Source organism: Rhea pennata, chromosome 3 (genome assembly GCF_028389875.1).
Source record: "Rhea pennata isolate bPtePen1 chromosome 3, bPtePen1.pri, whole genome shotgun sequence".
Lineage (NCBI taxonomy): Eukaryota > Metazoa > Chordata > Aves > Rheiformes > Rheidae > Rhea > Rhea pennata.
This window is the reverse complement of record NC_084665.1, coordinates 124,984,602-125,003,950: the sequence shown is the minus strand read 5'-3', so window position 1 is coordinate 125,003,950 and position 19,349 is coordinate 124,984,602. Positions and strand designations below refer to the sequence as shown.

At 39.6% G+C, this 19,349-nt stretch overlaps 1 protein-coding gene across 1 annotated transcript in view; it reads right to left on the bottom strand.

Moving 5' to 3' along the window:
* TFAP2D (transcription factor AP-2 delta) overlaps positions 1 to 19,349 on the bottom strand; it is a 48,311-nt gene that overhangs the window by 17,118 nt on the left and 11,844 nt on the right. The window contains exons 4-7 of the mRNA XM_062571211.1: positions 14,559 to 14,724; positions 12,972 to 13,090; positions 7,089 to 7,230; positions 2 to 115 (exon numbers count right to left, since the gene is read on the bottom strand). Of these exons, the coding sequence (XP_062427195.1) occupies positions 2 to 115; positions 7,089 to 7,230; positions 12,972 to 13,090; positions 14,559 to 14,724 (541 nt within the window). The remainder of the gene's footprint in view (position 1; positions 116 to 7,088; positions 7,231 to 12,971; positions 13,091 to 14,558; positions 14,725 to 19,349) is intronic.

Sequence of the window (19,349 nt, the reverse complement as noted above, 5' to 3'; positions counted from 1 at the left end):
CCTGAAATGTGTTAAATGTCTCTGGATGTCGAGGTCTAATATTGGAGTTGGTCTGGAGGATCCAAGGGGTGATCTGTCTTGACTCAGAAGGTCTTGGAACTCTTTACATATTTGTCTAAAAGGAAAGGGGAAATCCTTAAACAACATAGCTGTAATCCTTCTCACAAAGCTGATATCCACCCTTAGTCTGTAACAGTTTCACATTTTCCTTAGTAATTTCTTCCATAATAGAAATATTTGACAGAAGCAGTGATGAAAGAAATAAAGACAAAAGATTTTCCCCTCCCTGCCCTGAATTCTCAAGGCCAGCAACATAAAGAACCCCTTGAAATCTTCCCTTGAAACGGAATAGTTCATATCTGAAACCATGCTGGTATTGACATTTTAAAATGAGATTACTTTCCTAGATTGTGTCCAGTTTGATAATTTAAGTCTGGCTTAGCTCATCTACACTAGAAACAAGGGTCATGGTTAAAGAAAATGATTAGCTAGCACTAGAACATGCCTGGAGAGTTTATGCAGATACATTACTACTTGTGCATTTTCCTGTGTGCATTGGTATATCTACATGTAAAATTCATAGCAGTTCTGGTATTGAGTTGTTCAGCCCCAATTCTAAGGTGATAGGCAGCAGGAGGATTTGTGAAGGAAAACATTTTCTTTGCTCTTTCAGTTCCCAACTGTGCCCATACTTGCCTTCCTTGTAGCTCTGGGGCAGAAAAACCAATAGCCCCTCAACAGATACCTGTCCCAGAAGTCTGTCCAGAGTAAGAAATCATTTCAGTAGCAATTATTTAAACTTCCTGTTGAAACATACTTTATTGTTGTTGTTGTTTTACATTTCCACCTTGCATCAAGCAGGCTAAAGTAGGTATCTATGACAGCTTGGAGGACTCACATCCTAGTAGAGTCTCTTTCTCTTCAGTGACTGTAGTCACTGAGCTAGGTGACTCTCTTAGCCCTCAGTATCTACACATTGGACTTGCATAGATAGATGAGACAAATCCCATCAGCTTTCCTTTCTATCTCTGTTGGTTTCACTGGCAACACATACTTTCAGTAAGCAGGATCTGGGACTCCAATTCTTCCACTCGTAGTGGGAAACTTAGGCTCTGTATTCCCCGGTCTCCCATCTGCATGGCAGTCAAACTTCTTTGGGAAGGATGAACAGTGCTTCTGCCCCCCCCACCCCACCACTCTCAGAATGTCTTGGCATCGGGGTGTTAAAAACATTCCCCGGTATATGAATCCTGGGATATGACAAAATGGATATGGAACCTAAAGCTAAGAGGGACCTGAAAATAAATCTTTTAATTCTTGCAATATTGCTGCATTGGTCACTTTTGAAAATTAAGCTAGGAATGTGCTACCAATGCATTGCTTTAGTTTAAAACAGAAGCCAAACCAGATCCATATGGTGTATGTCCTCAGAATAGTACTAAGCTTCTCTCTGGACCACAGATAGAAAGAGATAGCATTCATTTTCAATTGATTTATTATATGGTCAGTTAAGAAAAGGAGAGGTGTCTGGATCTGTCTCTTATGAAGTCTCTAGATGGGCCTATTGTTCTCCATTGACTACTCTGGAAATGTAGACACTTACTGTGGGATCAGGAGGGCATGATGCCCACCAGATGATCAGAGCACTCAGTTAGATTGCCCTGAGCTAAATGCCTAAAATATAGACACATCTGCTTATACATTAGATGTCTAATCCTACCATAGAAACTACATGTACACTTATAAACTAAACAGTGCCATGGATCGTCCTCAGGTCCTGAGGCTGATTGCCACCATCTGATCATGTCCATATGTTTAAACTTCCCTAGCTTTCCTAGCCTACTAAGCAGGGTGACTGCATCCAAACTGACTCCCGAGAATAGACCCTGTTTTGAACTGTCTCCCAGAATGTGCCTAGGGGCTGTTTGGGAGAGTTCCAGGAACCATTCTAATATTTTAATAATATAGACAGTTACAGTCTTATTCCTCATCTTGTGCATGGTTTACTTTGTTAGTATAGATGGAACCACTGTCTCTGGCTCACTCTCTAATACTAAAGAAAAGCACTTGGGTCTCTGTGGTCTATAACTTCTGTTAGAAGAATCTTTCTTTGCCTGTCTGGTCCTAGATAAAGTTCAAGTCCCTGGTTACTCCCTTGTAATGCTTGTCTTTCAGGACAGTGTCTTAATGCAAAATAAATAGATAAACTCAACTTCTTTGTCTTTAGAAGGCCCTGCATTACCCAGTTAAAACAAGGAAACTCTACAGGCCTGCTTTTAGCATTCATTATACAACTGCAAGATTTGGACATAGACTGACACCATAGTATTCCTAACAGGAGGAAAGATGCAGAAAATTATTTCCTGCTGTGTCTCTGGACTTCATCCAAGCCCGATTTCTGCAAATGATTGTCATCGGTATGAACCTAGACACCAGCTGCTTGAAAGGGAAGCATCATCTTAGCCTTTCAGGCAAAGAGAGGTATTCAGCAGAAATGTATGTAAATGCAGCATACAGTTTTAATGAATCAGGTCCTTAGAGGAAAAACAGTTCCTTTTAACAACTGAAAACAGTCAGTCACTTTGGCTTCTAAACAATCTACTATCCCCAGTTGGCCCTGTCAGCATCATTCCTCTCTCTCCCCTCCAACCTTTACTTTCTACCTGTTGAGAAAGTTCATCTTGTGAGTTCTTGTATTTTGACAAAGAAAAGTGTCAGAACCAAGTGTGCAATTAAGTTCCTTTCCATCTTCACATGTCAAAAGTCTTTACTGAGTATTTCGGATTGAAAGAGGAGGAAAAAAACTTTCTGTATTATACATGAAAACCTGCAAAAGGCAGTAACCTACTTTTTCAAGGGGATTTCTAGGCAAAGTAATGTCTTAATGCCTCCACTACAAAGAAAGCATCACCTAGGATAGGGCCGAGGGTGAGAGGATAGTAATTTGCTCTGAGGCAGCTGTGGCTTATCATAATCAAAGGAATATGATTATGTCTCAGAAGCCTCAGCAGAAAAAAAAGGAATGTATATATTATACACTCACATATATATATACACACACATACACATATACATATACATGCATACATATACACACACATATATATATATAAATATATATATACTGGTCATTCTTGCAAGAGAGGCATCTGCTGATTTTTTGCAGATGGGCAGATACTCCAATATATGATCACGAGAAGATAAAAAGTGGATCAGAGCCCATATAACCCATTGTCACTAGCAGTGGCCAAAAATACATAGGGAAGAGTACAAGAAAGGACAAACATGCTCATGCGTCTGATGTATTTCAAGTGTGTCAGAGTTTCCAGGTATACAAAGATCAGACATTCGAGAGGTTCTCAGCAGATTTTGTCCACCCTGTCTTAGAGCTACTTTTCATAAAAGCAGCACATTGAACACATTCTGTCATGGGTATATGGTGAATCCACGATGTTCCTCACCAGTGAGAAAGCAGGGGGGTGCAAACACCAGAGAATGAAATGTGTGTGTGCTGTACACTGAACAGCCATCTCCATCAATGTTAGTTATCCTGTATCAGTGACAAGCAAACTCACATTAGAACCATTATTCACACTGATTTGTTCTGGTGTGTGGTCTGGTCTCTCTCTCACGTCTAAGGCCTTTTGTTGGGATACTCTGGGATTTTTTCCTTAGACAGAGTGCCTCTCAATCAAGAGGAGTTATTGGCACAGCTTTCAATAGTTTCGTCTCTGCCCTTACTGCAACCTGGTCAGGTTCTATCCCATATTGCAAAGTCACTGAGGGCCTTTCCTGCGCCTTTACAAGGTAAATGAACTTAAAGTTCCTCTAGATCCAGATGTCCCCTCATCCCTTTTTTCTTTTCTTTTCTTTTCTTTTTTTTTTTTTTTTTTTTTCCTGTATGGATTAAATAAGCATATTTGTTCCGAAACCTTTGAAAGAACCTAGGGTTAATAGGCCAGTATCAGCACATGTTGGCTGGAATTATATCAATTCATTTTTTTGTTTGAAGCATATTGCTCTGTAGTACTCACATAATCATCTATTTAGTCAATGGAGGGGCTTGAGGAGAAAGGAGAATATTAGGAGACAGGCTTCTCCTATTGCTTTTCCTTTTCTTGTCCATTCAAACCTTATCCAATCCTTGCCTCTCTCCCATCTTGCGCTTGCTGTCACTTGTGTTCAATGCTATATTCTGGCTGCACAGCCCAATTGTCTCTTCTTCTCATGACCATCATCAGGTAAGGCTACTTACCATCGAGATCTAGATCATCTAGACCATCAAATTATTAGAATTGCATGTGTATCATCTTGACCCAGATGAGCTAGCACCCTCCTAGACAAGGTCCCACTTTAATAAATGTGAGAGACCATTTCCAAGAGGTAGTTCTAGATGGTAAATTAATTTAACACATTGAATATGTTTTACTCCATGACAGAGAACGGTTGCTGTTTCATTCACTGTACTAGTGTCAACATAGACCAAGTAGGACTAAGCAAGGCAGTAAAAAGAGTGTTACCTCAAGTTTAGTGCCCTGTTGGGTTAAAGATGCCCATTGACATCTTAAGGAGCAATCTCCAGTCCTCCTTAGCTCATGGATCACAATTCTGTGCATGGCAACTGCCCTAGTCAGTGTGGATGGGTATCTCTCTAGATTGCCTTGATTACACAGGGAACTGCTCGTGCTTGGAGGAGATTCCTTAACTATAGACATTAATGGCTCTGTTTAGTGGTACCAGAGACATACGTAAGAACTGGCAGATACAACACAGTAACAGAAAAAGAGCACTTTTTTTTTGGAGCAGCAACTAGTAACCAAGATGGATAACCTAATTCATCTCAAATGGCAGTAAGTATCTGTGTCTAGGCAACTGAAACAAGCCCCTGAAGTTGTATGTCTGAATCTAAAACTGAATTTCAACTCTATATTAGGAATCATAGAAGTATTTTTGTTCCTTCCGCTTATTTTTCCTCAAGATTCCCAAGTTTGGATGATCTCACCACTTCTGCCAGACACACTTCAAAGGGCTCTTGGCTCTATATCATAGAAGACAATGGCAGCTCACACAGGTAATGGCACTCCACTTCCTTCCACAGGCAGAGATGTCTTAGGTAGTTTTACCACTTTGGAATTTCAGGGTCATTTCTGTTGACAACACTGTTTTTTCTGATGTCACAACTCACAAGTGCAACTATGAAGTTAATTAAAATTACAAACCTAGACACTCACTAAGTAATTGCAAGTCCAGAAAAATGACTATAATAAAGTACCTGTTATCAGATAAGTGGAGGTATGGCTTGGAAGTGTGATGTTAATATTTTGACACTATGGACTTGTGTCTCTTGTCCTCTGGATGGAGTTGGTCTGGTGAAGTCACTGTTCTACTTCCAGGCAGGAGAGGGCAGTAGTAGCACACGCATGTGTCCATAGGTCCCCTATGAACAAGCACTCTGACTGCAGTAGCATATGGCCTCTCCTTACACTATGGACAGGCCACTCTAAGCAATTGACTAGTGTTTTGGAAGGGATGAAAAAGAAATTTTATCTCTTGAAAATAGGATAACTGCCTAAAAGCCTAAAGTTCATGAAGGGGAGAGGGATTGGAATGATGCATGCTCATGATTCCCCAACTCAGTAGTAAAAGACACCCAGAAGTACAATCAGCCTCTAAATAGGTGGTGGTGGGGGGGCTGATTTTAAAAGAACTATAGAACAATGGAAAGACACAACTTTCAGGAGAGAGATGTGTCTTGCCAACTGGTTCGTTCTGCTGTCTCTGGATCCCCCTGGGTCCTTAAAGCAAGAGTAGGAGTAGGAAAAGATTAGATCGTATTCCACTCACATTATTCTCTTTAACCTACAAGGGATTTAGAAGCAAGATAAGTGAAGTCTATCATCATACTCACAACAAACAAACACCCTCTGAGCCTCATGACACTCTGCTTTCCACCCAAAGGAGAACCACAGGTTGCTCTCTTGGTGTTCACAAGTCTGAGAGGTATTGTCTCTGAGTCACCTTGAGGGCGAAGAGCTCTGGATACAACAGGGACACCAAACCACCAGAGCATACAAGGCCAGAGCTCCTTTTCCCCATCAGAACACAAAGCACGGGGACATCGGGATGCTGGGAGCAGTCCTTGTGGCTGTTGGTCATTCCCACCCGGAGCATGACTACACTCTACTGATTATATCCAGGACTAGATTGTCTCCAAACATTTCCAGGTGAGAAAGATGAATGACAATTCAGAAGCTCTGGCTTCTGGCCTAAGCTCTCTGGCAGCCTCGCTGTGTAACACTTCAGTAAGTTCATATGGTTATGTCCAAGGATACCTTATGCAGGCACACTGCACACCTTGTATAGGTCTACATGACCCCATAAAGACTAATTATCCCTGCTTTCCAGGTTTTGTGAAGGTCAATTCCTCCTTCATCAAGGCTAATTAACCTAGATGAAGTGTTATCCTAACATGACATTACTGCTCCAGGGAGGTCAGTGGCTTGTTTAGAGTTGAGTCAGGTGCCTCTATGTGTTTTTAATCACTTCAGCAGACTCTCCTGCTGCTGTACACTGTTCTAGCTCCTTTGTCTTCAGGAAACTCTTGCAATTTCCACCAGAGAGGATCTATCCCTCTGCAGACCAGCTCTCCCTCACCAGACTTATAATAATTATTTAACAGTACTTTAGTAGGTGCTAAGATCTACTCATACATCAAGACCTTGTATTTGCTTCTCTGCAAACAGGAGGCAAAACCAGGATCTGTTCACAGCTCTTATAATGTAATAATGTCCCCTTCAGTCATCTAAACCAAATGATACCCCTAGCCTAAGAAGAAGTTATGTGCTGGCTTACCCTCATGCATTAGAGTGTAGCCACTAGAACCTTATCACAGTAAATAAGGTTCCTCTTGCAGTGTCTCTAAAGAGGCATTCTCACTTTTTTTCACTGAGTGCTGTTGTGATAGCTGTCATCATCTTCTCAACTTCTTACTCCCACTCCCCTGCTCCTGTAGCCCCCAGATTCAAAATGGAAAAGTGATAGACAGATTTCTTTTTTAGTTCAACATTATTTTTTTCCTCCTTTCTTACTTTGTTGCTAGGATCATCTTTTTCCTTGCTGTCTGCTCTTTCTGTTCCATGTGCTGTCTGGCAATGTGCTCTCCTACCGCCTTGGCAGGGAATTCTGTTTCACAGGTGTAGCCGAAATCTCTGGCCAAATGTAACGCCTCCCCTGTGGGCAAACAAAATGAATCAGTCAGTTTTTTTATGTTTTTATGATTTTTGGGCTTATAGAATTTCTTCCTCTATTGAAAAGAAAGAAAGAAAGAAAGAAAGAAAAAGAACAGTGATAAGTTATTTTTGTAGCCGTACCTCCCAAACTCAGTACAGGTTTCAGCCCATTTGCCCTATTTATACTTAGTCATCAGACTTATTCACCCAGAAGAGAGAAAGGGTATTCCTGTCATGAGAAAATACTATTCAGGACACTTGGGCTTAACTCCCTCCCTTGCTACTAGTGTACTGGCCAAGTTTTGTAAGCTTAGATCTCCATTGTTTTTTAGAATTTGTGGGAAGTGGGAATAAATCTGAAGAGCTGAAATTCAAGCTTTTGTACTTTATTTCCCTTTATATAAAGGAAGAATAACCTTCTACTTTAGGAGACTGTTGTAGGGATAATTAATGCAGTTCAGTATACTTACTCAGGGGTTAAAGCCATCAGGCACTATACAAACTCACACTAAAGACAAGTAGATTCCTAAGCAGAGAACAAGAAGCAGTCCTCTTTACAAAAAGCTTGCAATCAAAATTGACCAGCCAGATCAAAAGAGAAGGCAACGAATATCACAGTCCTTACTTTATGAGTGGAGAAAACAAGGAAAAGAGTGACTTGACTAGGCTTTTGAGGCTTCTGTGGCAGAGGCAGGGGCCGAATGACTCTCTAGCTCTCCTATGGAGCCTGGACACAATAGCTCACGTCCACTTTGTGTAGCAAATGCCTTTGAAAGTGCCTCCCTGCTTCCATGGAGAACTTAGGGAACCCGGACATTTATTTTAGGATTAACTGAATACTCTCTGGCCTGCTTTCTCTCTGACAATCCTGGTGTGGGATTCATCTGATCAAACATAGCTGCCTTGAGTGTGGTCATCCGCTGCACCTAAGTCAATCTTTCTCTGGAGGGAAATAGGCTGTTCTAGAGCACGTTTTCTCTGATCTCAAAGTAGAAGTCAGGCAACAGGCAACTGACAACAGTCAGTTGACCAGGGGCATATGCTGAAGCACATCTGTGTGACAGACTGCCAGAGACTTGCACCAGAATAACTTTGGGTTTAGAATCTTTGTCAGAGGTGTGAGTTTATGAGCCAAAATGAGATGTGGAGTTGGAACCCGGACCTTTGGAAACCAGATTAATGCTCTAGATGGACAATTAGAAGGGATGCAGAACCTGTAATACCCTCCTTCCAGAACACTTTCAGTGACATGCATCTGACTAAATATCAATATTGACATCTATGCTGGGACTCCCTAGTCAATGGATAGAAATTGTCACTTGAAGCACTTATTCCATGCTAAAGCAGAAGGCAAAAGTGAGTCTAATGAATCATAGAAAAATTTAGGTCAGAAAGGATCTCTGGCAATAATCTAGTCTAACCTTCTGTCAAAAGTAGGGTCATCAGTTAGGTTACCCAGGACGTTTTCAAGTCTAGTCTGGATAACCTAGTCTAGTGTTTAGTTGTTAATAACTCAGAGGTGCTGATTTATGCTTCTTGACTGCAATGGAACCTGAGATGACAGAAGTAACTATGATAGAGATGTTAAGATGCTATAGACTATACACACACCATATATGCATATTTATATATATATAACCATGTAAATATATGTGTGTATATGCATATAGCTTTTATGATGTTTGGAATAGGTATTCTAAATTACAACATTAAGTTCCAAACAAAAATACAAATTTGGACATGAAAATATTCTAGAGAACATGTTTTCTCATACCTCACTTTTGAGCAAATGTGTCATTTTCTACCAAGATCAGATGATAGTGTATTTAGAAGTGAATTCTGTTATATTTCTCTATATCTTATTTGTTAATCTCAGTGAATAAAGATAGCTTGCAGAGTAAGAAATTAGCCTGCTTGGTGAGGAGAATTATTTTGTACAGAATGTCATAAAATATGCTCTTCCTTTTTCTATATCAAAGCTTTAACAAACATTTCTATTCTAAGAAAGCAAAACAAAATGTGGGAAATGTTGATCAACTGACCTCTTTTCTTTTACCTTTCTCCAGCTTGTTACTGTTTATGTCAGGGAAGATTCACACTAAAGTTAAAAAATATTAAAATTGCTGGCTTTTGTAGTCAGTTGCCTCATTTCAATACAAAACCAGTTTCCCCTGCGTGTAACATACCCACCTCCTTCCTGCTCTAGAGAGAAAGGGTGGGTGCTGGGGATCACTGACTCTTTCTCCTTAAATCCAGAACACGTCTTTGTTTGGCAGTGCTATAGGCAGTGCAATTTTTCCTGTATATCTTGACAATTGACCAGAGAGCTTTGCATGATTGAAAAGGACAGTTCTGGGGGCTGAACTGGCAGAGACAGCTCTGGAAAGCCTCCGTGGAGGGACCAGACAGCGTACCTTGACAGCGCAGGTGCAAGGAGCAGCCTGAGACTCTCTTGGGTCTAGCAAGAGTGAGAGATGCTCCTATCCGGAGTGAAGGCAGCAGCGGTGTCCCAGGAGGGGACCACTCGGCATCTGAACCTCCTTCTCTCTCCTCAGCTTCACCTCCTCTGGGGGAGGAGGGACAGGCAGAAAGTGCAAGGAAAGTGGTTTTGTTTTGTTTTGTTTTGTTTTTCCCTCTATTCATAGGATGAAAAAGGAGGAGCAATAAGTGGAATAACGCTAAAACAAGAGCCGAGGAATGGGGGAAGTGTGGCGGTTGATAGCAGGGTTAACAAAAGTAACCACTGACCTATTTTCTCAACAGTTTTATTCCCCAAATCATCAGTACAGTCAATTCTGTGTCTAATAAATTTGACGTTTTAATTAGATTTGACATGAAAACAAATTACAGATTTTTTATAAGTGACTTTTTCTGACTTTTAAAATAAATCTTATTTTTTTAATTTATTCAATCATTGCTTTTGCCTGCATCTGAAATCACATTTACTCTAAGTCTCAGCCTTATAGTGACGTGTCCAAACAGATGTGATATCCATCTTCTCACACTCTTCCTTACTTCTACTGGGGATACTTTCAGTTCCTTTGGGCCAGCAAATCTTAACACTGGCAATGCTGATATTTAATGGAAGAGGCTTTACACTGTTAGCTAAGCAGTAGAACTTTTTCATTCTTTTAAGAGCTAGTAAGAAAAGTGACTTTTTTTCCTTTGATCTAATCCAGGCACTAGAGGGCATGCCTCACTTACAGGTTGCACAAAATTCTGCCCCATGCAGCTGTGGATTCAGTGCTGATTTCATTCTCCCAGTCTGTATTTCTACCCATTGCATTGATTTATGTGGATGATAATTCAAAAGCAGGACTGATCTGTGAAAACAATTCCTACTCTGGATTCCAAAAGTTCTCGCCAAAGATGCTAAAGATGCAACCTGACCAGAATGGGAAGACTACTAACCAGCTAGCAGCCAAAAACAAGTGAGATTGCAGAAAACAAAGGCCACAGAATAATCTTGACAAAGTCCAGATCTTCATATGACTGCTACAGCCTAGCAATTTGTGACAGTCCCTCTTTTGAACTCTAGCAATACTCCCAAAGGCTCAGTGGTTTAGCCAGTTTAGAGGAAGAAAATTCTTAGTCTTGACAGTGACTTTCAAGATATCTTTCATCAAGACATCTAATCACCACACAACTAGTTTTTGCCTTGTCTTACCTCAAAATGATATTTAATAGGTCAAGCTCATTTTTACCTCACAAAGATATTGGAGACATTGATATATTGAAGACTGTGAGGACCTCATTAGCTCCAGCAACAAGAAACATAACACTATCTAAGAAAAGCAAGAATGACACAATCCTAGGTTGTTTAGGGAAGTCACCTGAGGTATGGGAATTTAATAAATCTAATAAATGATTATGTCAGCTTGTATATTGACTTCACTTAGAAAAAGTCTAAATTGTTTTTTTTTAAAACCTGGGGTAAGCATGAGTCTCCTTCAGTAGCAGGGGCCACTGAGGAACAATTTCTTTTGAAGGATAAATTTAACAAAATATTACTGTTTTGGTGTGTTATGGTAGTAATAATTGCATATTCAAGGGGATGAGAGCCACAGAGTTCAATGAAAACTACGAAGTCTGGCCAAGGACCGCTCACGTAGACAGAAAATGGGCCTTGTCTTGATTTCGCTAGGAACATTAGCACAAGTGGTGGTCTCTTTCCCCCAAATTCCAGTATACATAATTCATGCTTAGAATGTCTAGGCAAGCAGGTCAGTGCCAAAGTGAACTCAGTCTCCTCAGTACATGGCGTTAGGAGGCCTCTTAGTCTAAGAGTCTCACAGTAACATGGTCAAAGAGCAAAAACAGTATCACAGGCTTGAAAATATATTTACTGTTGGCTTTGAGCAAAGGGCAAGGAGACAAACAACTCCATTCCTAGGGGGAAAAAAAAGGAATCTATTTCTCATTTACAGTAAAAGTAAATTGCTATCAATCTGAAGACAGCAATTGAAGGAGGGTTTCCTCCATCTCCAAATCTTTTAGTCAAAGTGTATATGACCATATAGCTCTGTTTATTCTTCTGTGCTAAAACCCAAGACCTGTGAAGGACTGTAAAGAGAGGAACATCCCTTGTTGATCCCTTAAGCTGATACCTTTTCTAAGGCTGTAACTGCATTAGGGCTTTCTCTTTATTACAGCCATGTGTGGTTTGGAAACACGCACATATTTCAGAGCATTCCCAGTGTAGTTCTGTGTGCTCAGTGGCCTCTGAAGACCTGATTTTCTCCTCTTAGATGCTGAACAATCTCCACTGTTGTGATTCAGCTGTATTCTTGCCTTGTGGAGTCTTCTTCCTTGGAGATATTCAAACCCAAATGGACAAGATACTGAGCTCAGTAGCTCAGATCCAGGTCTCTAGCTGACCCTGCTTTGAGTATAGAGGTCTTATTAGAGGATCTCCAGAGGTACCTTCCAACCTCAGTCATTCCGCAATTTTGTGATTCTGCGATAATATATGCTGAGACCTCAGCCTGCTTGCTTAGACCTATATGGGTCTTTCAGGTTATGATGCTAGATGGTGTTGAACTTTATGATGTGCAGAGTACGCTCAACATCAAAAAGGGGGAATCTGAAATTCCCAAGGCTGCTACTCACAGCCAAACAACAAACCAAGTACTTAGTAGATTCACACAGAATAGAAGAGATTCAGGTAGAGTTTCCTCCCTTTGCCTAAGGAGTTTGCACGTGCATCTCCCAGCTGAGTGCTCCAAGAGCTGGACAATATTTAGTGAATGATATTTAAACAATAAAGACCATGAAAGTATCTTCTGAGTCAGTCTAGAGTTCAGCTGAAAATAGACGTTACTAATTTGGAGGGGGGTGGGAGAAGGGTTGTTTAAATAATATGCTTTCTTGTGGGGGAAAAATATCATACTTTTGAATCAATTCCAGGAAACTAAATATTAGGGAAAAAAAAAAAAGGAGAGAGGGTAAATAATCTTACTTGTTGAATCGGTAATCTTTCTCACAAGAACACTTGGATCATTGATTTGTAAGTCAGATTCCAGCGCAAAAAGCACATATTAATGGCGAGGAAACTGCATGACGAGATCACTTGCTGGGAGTCAAGACACCTCAGAGTAAACTTCTGTCTGTGGCTTTAGCCAGGTCAATTCACCTCTTTGCACAAAATACAGATTATGATATTTAATAATGTGACTGAGAAATGCTGTATACAGAGAAAAACTGAATTATGCTTACATTACATTGCAATGTTATAAACCCTACCTTCTACTAAAGAAGTCAAGAGTGTGACATTTGCTGCTTTTCGTCTTCCTGCAGGCAAATTCAGTCCCAGTCTGTCTAATTTTTCTCGCAAGCAGCGTCCTCCATTCTTGGATTTTGCTCTGTCATGAGAGAAGAGTGGGAAAGGGAAATTCATCTTTTTTCTACTTTTATTTTATTCTCCCCATCCATATCACTCTAGAAACCATTTACACCTTATTGGCAAATGTATAGGGTAGTGTCTGCTCTGATGACGTTGTTGGAAAGTCTTCTGGAGGCAGATTCTTAACTCTGCTCTATCCATCTACACTCTCATCTCTGCAAAACAGAATGGTTGCATTCAAGCTGCTCATTGGGAATAGTCCATGGTTTGTGCTAATTCCTGCCCATGCCCAGCAATGATTTAGGAGAGTGATACTTGATCTGGGTCAAAAACTTATGGGGACTACCCTAACAATTTAAAGCAGAGACAACCAAGTTCCAGCGTTCAGGCTCATGGCCTTTCATCCTTAATACCTTGCCATGGGATTGATGAGGTCTTTGATATGAGCATTTAAAGTGAATATTATGTGATTACTCACTGAAGGCATCTCCAGGGTGAAGTGGTAGCAGAGTGAAATTTCTGAGGATGTAGATTTTGGATTTTGATGCCCATATAGACAGTTAAATGGGACTTCTGCCACTGAAACAATTTTGGGATCTATTCCTCTACAAGAAGGCTTGAGATAGCTCTTTGACTACTATATGTCTTAGAATATTGCAGGTTCTGTTAAATGCCTTTCAACATGAATGTGAGGATCAATGTGGCCTCCAGTGGCAGCAGTGGAATAGCTTGTGGATTTCCAGCTGGTTTTGGTTAAAGAGCATTCGAGTACTTTGTACCATCTAAGTTGATGCCACATGGATATTGCGACTTATATATGACTGGCTGAAGTACCTTTGGTTTTTGCTTGTAATTTGATGCACAGCCTGCCATTTTCCTCCTCTCAGTGACTACTCTGTAAGTATACCCAAGTACTCCTTCTCCTCCAATGTCTCGCAACAAGAACTACACCAGTGTTTTCTGTTATCTCTGTCCTTTCTGTATTCCATGCACATTCCAGGATGCTAAAAGAGTGAGCTAGCCCCCCACTGCCATGTTCTCTTTGTTGGTTTGGTGAGGAAGGACTGTGACTACACCTCATAGAACAGTTTGCTTTCAAATAATTTCTCAACAAAAAGTCAGATTTGTAGGTCTCGTGAAATGTTCCATGCACAGAGGTTAGTTTGGTTTAGTTTGGTTTGGTTTTATTATTCAAAACAAAGAAAAAACAACATTTGTCCACCTTTTAAGAGCTGATGTAGTTAAAAAAAAAATCAGTTCACTGAAAAATGTAAAATTTCTGTGAAATTGGCAACACAATCTTTGATTTTGTTCTTTTTAACTTAAAATATCCCTAGAAACAGCCTTTACTCACAGTCTACATCCTTCTACTTTCAAGTTGTGATCATCTATCTAAGTGTCGGGGAGGGGGAAACTATATTTGGGGAAAATAAAAACACAGAAATGACAGCACATACTGGTAGTTGTTATTCTTGCCTTCAACTTACCTTCTCAAAATACCTCCTAAGAGGGAAGCATTGAGGCATTCTGGTGGTGAAAGACGCCTCTTCACCTCTGCAATGGTCACTTTGTACTTAGAAGTGGAGCTGAGTAGGGATAAGCGACCAGGTACAGAGCAGAACAGGTCAGTGGGGTTAACAACACAAGTACCACCTACAAAATAAATGAAGCATTAGACAGAGGGAACTCTTGTACTCCATACTTCGACACAAATTCAATCATGAGAGCAATACTTTTGTATACTTGGGCTTTTCTTTTTTTCTTAATGTTCTACTACAGCCTTTGAGAAAGATGAATGTGTTAAAATTTCAGTTTAGGAAAAGTGAAGTATTAGATAACATAAATTTTACATTCATAACAGATCATTAGGGCTACCTGATTTGATCTCATGCTCAGTAAAAATTACATAATGTCATCAGAAGATTCTTGTATCCAGTGCAGCAATATCATAGGACCGAATTAGATTCAGGTATTACTCGTGATTTAAAAAATATAGTTGGTGAAAATTTTAGGACATCTACCTAATAACAAATGCTCATATTCTCTCTCAGCATAGCAGTGTTTAGGATTGCAAAGATGCAAGAGTGCTGTAAGTTTGCAGTGATTTGCAGCCAGAACAGCTTTTCACACCTTTGAACTCCAATGCACTCTTAGGTGTAGATCAGCTCTTTGGCTGATATTAATGTTTGAGTTCCCTTGAGTTACATCAGTTTATCTCAGAATAGTTCTGGCACTGCTTATTTCTTGAAACTGGCAATTATTTAGCCTGGGTCTAAAATTGCTGAATGATCACCAAGACTTTCAACGAAGATTGTGATCAATATTCCTCAGGAAAAAACGGAGCTTTTAACCTTACGGATGAAGTTAATCTGTGAGAGAGCAAGAGAGAAAACTTATGCTGGAGCTGATCCAAGAGGACAGGACAAACTCTCTGAAAAAAATCTTAAAGACTAGCACATATTTTATCACTAAGTGTAAAGTACTTTTCCTTGACCTGCCTTCTCCAACCTATCTACAATAATCATCATCATCATCATCGCCATCATCATCATCATCTGTGAAAAAAATAAATTGTACCACTATATGCACAATTCTTCCCTGGGGGAAAGATGAGAAAACTGCATATGGCAGTGATATCCTATCATATCATTCAGTGAGCTACTGGAAGGAATTCAGACGGTTTCTGTGAGGACAATGATATAAAGACCTTCATACAGCAGAATGACTTCATGCACTTCATTCATGTTTAAAGGTAAAATACTGTATTTTTTAAGCTACCATTATATATTTTTGAAAATATACTTCCTTTACACTGCAAAAACTTGCTTTATTTTTATTAGAAATAGAGTAGAGTAGACTGGAGTAGAGTAGAGTAGAGTAGCTCTCTTTAGGCCAGATCCTAAAACTTTTACTCTCTTCTTCCACAAGTAGTCCCTCTTAAAATCAAGGTGACTGTATATGTTCCAGCTTTATTACAGATAGAGGGATATAACTCAAGGATGAAACTTCGTTAGAAGCACATTACTGATTGCTTGCATCAGGCAAATAGAATTTCTCTCCAAATATTTCAGCTCTCAAAAATATGTTTAAACATTTGCACTGACGATAAAGTCAAAAGCACATTTCTTGTTATAAATGCCAGATGGGTGAAATTCTGACTCAGAACAGCAGGATATTTTAAGGCTTTTCCAATTATACTATAGGTGAGTTGTTAGTGTCCACTTCTCTGATGACATATAAAGACAAATTATGTATCAAAAATCGCATACACATGAAGGTCACATATACACACTTCTGTACGGCTTTGTGTTACAGTAATGAGCTCAAATGCTCAGATGCAGAAATCTGGTGCCACATGCCTGATTTTTTTTTTCTTTTCTTTCATGTTTGAGGCAAGGCTGCACAGAAAACTATAAATATTTTCAATCAACATTTTCAAACTTCTGGTCTGTAAGGTGCATTTGTGAAGAGTGTTAACACTGGGTAGATTTGTTTGTCATCTCTCGCTACACTGATACACAAATATATATACACACATGTACATATATATGTGTCAAAAAAACAGTAGCAGTGGGTACATATTTATTTACTTCAATAAGTCTGTAAATTTTATAATCACTGAGACTCCACTGAAATCAAAGTAATATTAAAGTTTATCTCTTTGCCAGGTTAATCCTGTATGTGCTCCATTTACACTAGATAAATAATTGTTCCTTTAATCTAAAAATATGTTATCCTGTAGTTTCTCCTACCCAACTAGATTTATTAGAATGAGAACACTTTTCATTACTGCTTAGTAGAAAGTTAATTACAGCCTAAAATGTTTAAAAACACCTTGATAAGCAACTCCAAGTAAGACAGGTATGGGTTAAATGTAAAAAAAAAACAAGTCAAAGTCATTTGCTTTCCAGAAACACGGAGAACAAGTTGCAAATTACAAGAAGGTAAAATCTGTTGCATATAATTATTTCACTATATTAATTATTCATTGACACAGCAACAGAGAGCAGTGTGGTGCTTTCCAGACAAAGCTATGTCCTTGTCTCAAACTGTGTGCAGCTTTCAAGGCAAGGCTTTCCTCCCCCAAACACCACCTTGGAGAGGAGAGGGATGACGTTCTGGCCTTTACATTGAGTGGTAAACAAACAAACAAACAAACAAAGGAATAGTAGAAAATAAAGGCAAAACTGGCAGAAATGGAAAGCATATTCCATGTAACCACACTGGAGGACAAGAGGTTATGTTTTCTGCCAAGGACACACTGCTCAGTGTACTCTAGTTGCGTAGTGAAGAAGTGCAGCTTGGTAGGTATTTTATATCGCATTAAGCTGCAGTGGCAATGAGCAGATTTTCCTTCCTGTCAACCCAACACCACTGTAGCTGCTGTTGCAAAAGTCAATCATTGTTCAGCCACTGAGCTGCTCTTATGATAACAGGGTCTTTGAGAGGTGGGACACTAACAGAAAACAGTTAAAGAAGCAGAAATGCCTGTAAAAACAAAATGAAGATAATGCCTTTCATGAGTCTGGCAGTTCACGCCAGATATCCCTATTCTTCTTTGTAGCTTTTACTTTCTTTATAAATGTTTACAGGCTATACTCTGCTGTCAGGACACGTAAGAAGTAGTTACCTCATGAGATGAGCCATACATAGCCACAACAAGGTAGTGTGCCCGCTAGCATATATAAAAAGGGAAGGGGGGGATGCAGTCAGTTGCTTTCTAAGCCACACAAGTGGTCCTTCTTTGAGACTAGGAAAAAGAATATCAGAGCAAATGGAAGCTGAGACAACTGGTACGATTGCCCAGCAGACTGTCTCAGTGATTTACTGGTGCGGGTATCACCTGACATGGACCTGTGAACTTTAAAGGGGCTCTTTTTAGGACAACTGATTATTCGTACAGTGAAGTGATTATGTGGTCTGGTCCCACATCAACTGTTGTCATAAAATACTGTGTTAGATATGACCATAACCAGTGGTAGTTGTGTAGTTACAGTTGCAAAGGTCTAAGGGCACAAGCGAGACAAGATTTAGATGAAGAGGGAATATCTTTTATATTACAGCTGATAGATTTGGAGGAAAAAAAAAAAAGGGAAAAGCTTTCAGGCACACAAACCCTTCTCCAGGGCTTGTCTTTTATCCAGCTCTATTCAATTACTTCTTCTTTCTTCATGACAGAATTTTACCCTCTGATCTGTCATCTTCATGTTGATTTCAACAAACGTAATTGTTCGAAAGAAGAAGGACAAGAGGAGAAGAGAGACACTTCATGGAGAAGGAACAGCAGACCACATCTCGGTGGAAGACTCTTGGCCCAATTCTGCATATCCTTCAGCTACAACAAATTTAGCTGAGAGATGAGGTTGTTATCAAATGGTCCAAAGGAGAGGAATAAGGAAAGACTAAGTTCATTTTCGCTAGCACTATAATGGGACCTGATCCTTTTCTCTCTGGCTGGCTGGTTCAGCCTTCAGCACTACGAATTCCTTTGTGTGAAGCACGCTATTGTTTTGTTTCTTAAGCCCAGAACAAACAAACGTTAGGCTACATGATTCTGAGAAAGGTAGTCTTAGAAAACGTCGGGAGAGTATTTCCTCTTCCTTGTTCCTGTCTGCCCATCAAATAACGCAAGTCAGTGCAACAAGCCAGTACACACTGATGATGAGTTTTGTAGACAACAACAGAGCCATATTCTAACCCAAGAGCAACATACTCCACTCTTGTCAACACAGTAAAAATACCAATAACTCATGATGCAAAAGGGGATCATTCTATTTTGATTGTAAGCTTTCTTTCGTGTATAGATAAGCAAGACAACAGCGTGGCTAAAGATGATTTTTTTTCTCTGATTAAGTTACGCATTTGGGCATCTGCTGAAATGCAAGCCCCCCAGTGCCCTCAGCTTAGATATTTACGTATCTTCATATTGTCAAAATACTTAGTCTCATATTATTCTTCCTCAAAGTTAGCAAAAACCCAATCTATGCTTTTCGTTGTAAGTAATGTTATTGCTTTATTAGAAGTGAGACAAAACTGCAGCAATATAATGGGATCATCTTTTAGCACATTAGATATGTATTTTTAATATATGTATATAATTTTGTATAAGTACAAACATACTCACACTCTCCAAGGTCATTTCTTGTTTGTTAATAGTAACAATTGTAATATGATGGGTAATTTATATTTGTTCAAGAAGTGGTAGTTCCTTTCTCCAAAATATTCATCCATAAATACAGTGCCATTATGGAAGGAAACAGCATAATTTACTGTTGACA